General features: G+C 38.3%; 1 protein-coding gene across 1 annotated transcript in view; it reads right to left on the bottom strand.

Moving 5' to 3' along the window:
• Positions 1-1343: 1343 nt before the first annotated feature.
• Positions 1344-4872, bottom strand: part of ZNF354A (zinc finger protein 354A) — a 30448-nt gene continuing 26919 nt past the window's right edge. The window contains exon 5 of the mRNA XM_019655634.1: positions 1344-4854. Within this exon, the coding sequence (XP_019511179.1) occupies positions 3290-4854 (1565 nt within the window). The 3' untranslated portion in view covers positions 1344-3289. The remainder of the gene's footprint in view (positions 4855-4872) is intronic.

Raw genomic sequence — 4872 nt, 5'->3', positions numbered from 1 at the left:
GACCTTTCCTCAGTGTCATGTCCCACACCAGGGAAAAGCTCACAGATTTGGAAACCTATTCTGGTCACATCTGAGTAACAAGAAAGGGGAGAAGGGAGATCTCTCAGGCATTTCTCCTTTAAGCTCCATATCTTAGAATAGTGAGTACAGCAAAGGAACACTCAGAACTGAAAGAATTAAACAAGCAATTTGGGAAGACATAATGCAGGAATAAAACATGAAACAATTAAACAGTATCATTATCTCAAAAGAAACTGTTTGGAACAAAATGTCTTATCAATTTATCAGCCTGTAGGTTGCAAATTCAGAGACTATGAAATTTTGGATAAGAATCCAGAGTTAGTTAATTCTGTAGAATAAAAGAAAGACTTCTGTGAATTTCAAGCCTTTTATTTTTATTTATTTTTTTAATTATTTTTTTTAAATTGGGGAATTGGGGGGATGGGAACAGATAAGTTACTGTCCTTTTGTTCTTCAGTCTAGTTATGGAGGACGTTGCTTCACTGGCCCAAGTTGGCACCATCATTGCGCTCTTCCCGGGCGAGGCAGATCAGTTGCTGGCTTCTGTACAGCCACTCACGGCGGCTTGAGGGCCGCTCATCCTGGCTGCTGGCTACACACGGTAGCCCATGGCAACCCACTGCAGCAGGGGCTGCAGCCTACACTGTCGCCAGTGACTCACAGCAGCCCAGCTCCAGGTCGAGCTGTTGTTCACCATCTTAGCTGTAGAGGGCGCAGTGTCACTGGCCCTCATATGGGATCCGAACCAGGGCCCTACCTGCACAGAGCTGGCGTCCCAAGCCAGCTCTTAACCAACGCGCCACTCAGCCAGCCCTCAAGATCAAAAGTTTTAACAGGCAGATGCTGTCTTCCTGTGAGATTTGGAAGAGCCGAGAAGCGAAGTCATCCACGCATACTGCAACAAAACAGGACCTTGGATTGGTGGATTTTCAGAGGCAGGAGTGTTTATGGACCGAAAGACTTTCAACTGTGTTAGTGTGATCCCTGGAATAAGGCTGTTGCTGACTGGTGTACTCCCAGAAGTATGGTCACTGGAGCGCAGGATTTGCTGACTGTGTTGTCTAGAGGCATGGGACGGTCACTAATGGGCTTTCAGAAGCTGGAGCCTGTCATTAACTTGCTAATGTTCAGGAGCATGGCCGCTGTTGCTGAGTTTCAGAGCATGTGTGCTGATCCAAAGTCATCTCTAATGGTAATTATTTGTTTACAACTTCAGAATTGGGCAAAAGTCTTTTCCTCTCTTTAATATGGAAAATGAGACTTTTAATTCGCACTTCCCCTTTCTGGTCTTCCCTCAGCCCCAAAACACAGGAGACTATAAAGAATTGTTCAGATCTTTATTTGTGAAGGTAGGATTTTCAGGTCGTGTTGCCATTTAAATATTTTAAGTGCTAATTTACTGAAGCAGAAAAATAGGTCTAACTGCTGAGTTTTTGTTATTGGGGAAAAAACCCCACAACTGAATACATTAAGGACAGCCTGACAAAGTCAATACACAATGCAGGACCAAATCATTAAATATGGGACATGTCCTGTATGTACAGGATGCCTGGCAAGGCTACTGTCAGTTTAGCCCTCTCACTCACCAACCTTGTCTATTTGCTTGTGAACACCATGTCTCATTTATCCTAATACATTATGTCTCCAATTCTTCGAGAACCACTGTCCCTGCTTCAGTTTGGAATCTCATTCATCGATCATTTGAATTACAACAGCACAGATTTCTAGGCATCAGTCTGCATAGCTGTCCTCAACCGTCTAAATTCATCCTCTACATATTACTGCCAGAACAATTTTTGTTGCTTAAAATCTTCAATTGATTCCATCAGTTTCTGGATAAAATCCACACTTTTTAGCATGGCAAATAGGACTTTTGTTATTTGGCTTCTGCTCAACATTTTAATGTGTCATTCTTCTGACATTAGTTCTCTACATTTCCACAAAGGTGCCATATTATCCACCTGTATCTTCACACATGCAGTTTCCTCTTATTTGGAAAGCTATCTCACCCTCTGGAGACTTCCTATTCTTCTTTTGAAACCTGGCTTAGGTATCATGGCCTCTGGAAAGCAATCTTTAATGTCTCCAAGATTCCTTGGTTAGGTTCAATCTCGTTTACCTCATCTTGTGCTAATCTATACAACATTCTTGCAACATACTACCATAAATAACCCATTTGCCTGTTACACCAACCATATTTACACACTGTGATATAATTTGATTATTCATCTGCTAGTCCTTCAACTCCATCTCCTTTCCCCCACTTCATGGCTGTTTGAAGGCTTTTCTTCCTAAAACTCCCAGTGTGCAGCATAGTGCCTGCCTCAAATCTGGGATTAAAAAAATACTGTGTTGTTTATAATTACTCCTTTTGTTTTCCTGAAATCGAAACTAGAAAAACCAAGTAAGAAAAACAAACTTTTTATGTCATGAAATGATTGATGTACTTTCAGTATTTTGGCACGGTGATTTGTTAAACTTCTTTTAAGATTCACAAACTTCTTTTGTGAATTGAATTTAAATATATATTTAATAGCTTTAAACTTGAAATGGCTTATTTTTCCATTTAATATGCCTAAGATGAAAGCCTACATATATAGCTCACGTATACGCTCATAACTTCAGAGCAAAAAAAAAAATTTCTGACAACATTAGGAATTGGGTAGAAAATTCCCAATAGCAGTTAGCTGAAGAACAAAGGAAGAAGAAAACAGACTTTTGTTTCTATTTTTAAGTAAAATCCATGCACAGTTTGACATTGGGTCAGGAAAAGGACAAACTCCAGAAACTGAGAGGTAGTTTACAATTCATTTTTATCTTTTATTTGGTCCTTTTCTCCAAAAATGTATAATTTCTTTGATCACATCTTTTATATGTTAATAAAATGTTAGTTATTTTTTAAAGTATTATCAGTTTATAGTTTTGTTTTGAATGAGAAATGCAGTGCACACACCTCTGGCCCAGATGTTTATGACAATCACGATATCTGGTATACACTGCTGTAGAGATAAAACAATTCTTTTATTTTACAAATGCCCAAAGTCAGCGTCTCCAGTTGTGAATTCTTAATTTCAGGTTAAAGGGTCTGACAGACATGAACACTTCCCACTTTCCTTATTATCTATTACATAGTCAAGATTTATCCTTGGAATTTAATGTCTGATGACTAAATTATAGAAAGTCTTTTGTATCCATTACATTTATTACACCATTCTCATGTATTCTGATGAGCTTTGGTTTAAGGCTTTCACACATGCAAATCTAGTTTCTAGGGGTTCTCTTCAATATGAATTTTATAATGATTAGTAAGAGATGACCTGTGATTGAAAAGTTTCCCACAAGTATTACATTCATAAGGTTTCTCTCCAGTATGAATTCTCTGATGGGCAATACGTGATGAGCTTTGTCTAAAAGTTTTCCCACATGTATTACATTTAAAGGGTTTCTCTCCTGTATGAATCCTCCGATGTTGAATAAGAGCTGAACTTTGGCCAAAAGATATCCCACATTCCTCACATCGATATGGTTTCTCTCCGGTATGAATTCTCTGATGATTACTAAGGGACGAGTTACACCTGAATGTTTTCCCACACTCATTACATTTATAGGGTCTTTCCCCGGTATTCATTCTCTGATGTTGAATGAGAGCTGAACTTTGTCTGAAGGCTTTCCCACACACTTTACATTTACATGGTTTCTCTCCAGTATGAATTCTCTCATGAATAATAAGTGTCGAGTGAGAACTTAAGGCTTTACCACATTCATTACAATTATAAAACTTCTCACCAGTATGAATTATTCGGTGTCTATTAAGTCGTGAAATAGAAGTGAAGCCTTTTCCACATTCATTACATCTATAGGGCTTTTCTCCAGTGTGAATTCTTTCATGTTGAATAAGAGATGCACTCTGACTGAAGGCTCTCCCACATTCACTACATTTAAAAGGTTTCTCCCCTGTGTGAATTCTCTGATGATAACGAAGGGATGAACTAGACTTAAAGGTGTTGCCACATTCATTACATAAATAGGACTTCTTTCTGGAATGAGTTCTCTGACATCCGGGAAGGGATGTGTTGCAACTAGACGCCTTCCTACCTGGATTATATTTATAGGGGTTTTCTCTAGCATGGATTTTTTGATGTATAAAAAGTCCTGACCTTCGACTGAAAGACTTACCACATTCTTTACATCTATAGGATTTCTCCACAGTATGTGTTCTTAGATGTTTATAAAGGGATGTACTAAGAGTAAAAGCTTTCCCACATTCTTTACATACATAGGGTTTCTCTCCAGTATGGGTTATTTGATGTTGAATAAGAGCTGAACTTTGGTTAAAGGCTTTTGAACAGTCTTTACATTTAAATAATTTCTCTCCACTATGGTTTTTCTCATGTTTACGAAGGGATGAAGTGTTAATAAAGGTTTTCTCACATAGACTACATTTATAGCGTTTCTCTGCTGTGTTGATTTTTGGTTGATTAAGTAAATTTAAATTCTGTTTGAAGCTGTTTCTTTGTATTTCACATTTTGGTGGTGTTTTTTCTCTGGGAACCATTTGTTGCCTAACAAGGACTGAGTCTGGGCTGAAGTTTTGGCCAAATTCAGAATTTTTATGTTTTCTTTCCATAGTAAGGATTTTTTTGTGGGGGACTGAAATTATCTGAACCCTTTCCTTTTTCTCCTGCTTTTTCTCTAATCTGTCTTCAGATATGCAGGGTTTTTCTGATTTGAAGTCCCAGGGTCCATTCCTTTTGGATCTTTTCACTATCAGCTCCTGAAATGAAGAATCTTGAGTTTGAGTTGACTTTGTGGTTTTATGACTGCTCTTCCATCCTGGAGGGGGGAAAAAAA

The sequence above is a fragment of the Hipposideros armiger genome, unplaced genomic scaffold (assembly GCF_001890085.2).
Source record: "Hipposideros armiger isolate ML-2016 unplaced genomic scaffold, ASM189008v1 scaffold_242, whole genome shotgun sequence".
Taxonomy (NCBI): domain Eukaryota; kingdom Metazoa; phylum Chordata; class Mammalia; order Chiroptera; family Hipposideridae; genus Hipposideros; species Hipposideros armiger.
The sequence above is the reverse complement of the archived record's forward strand: the minus strand, read 5'-3'. Positions and strand labels throughout refer to the sequence as shown.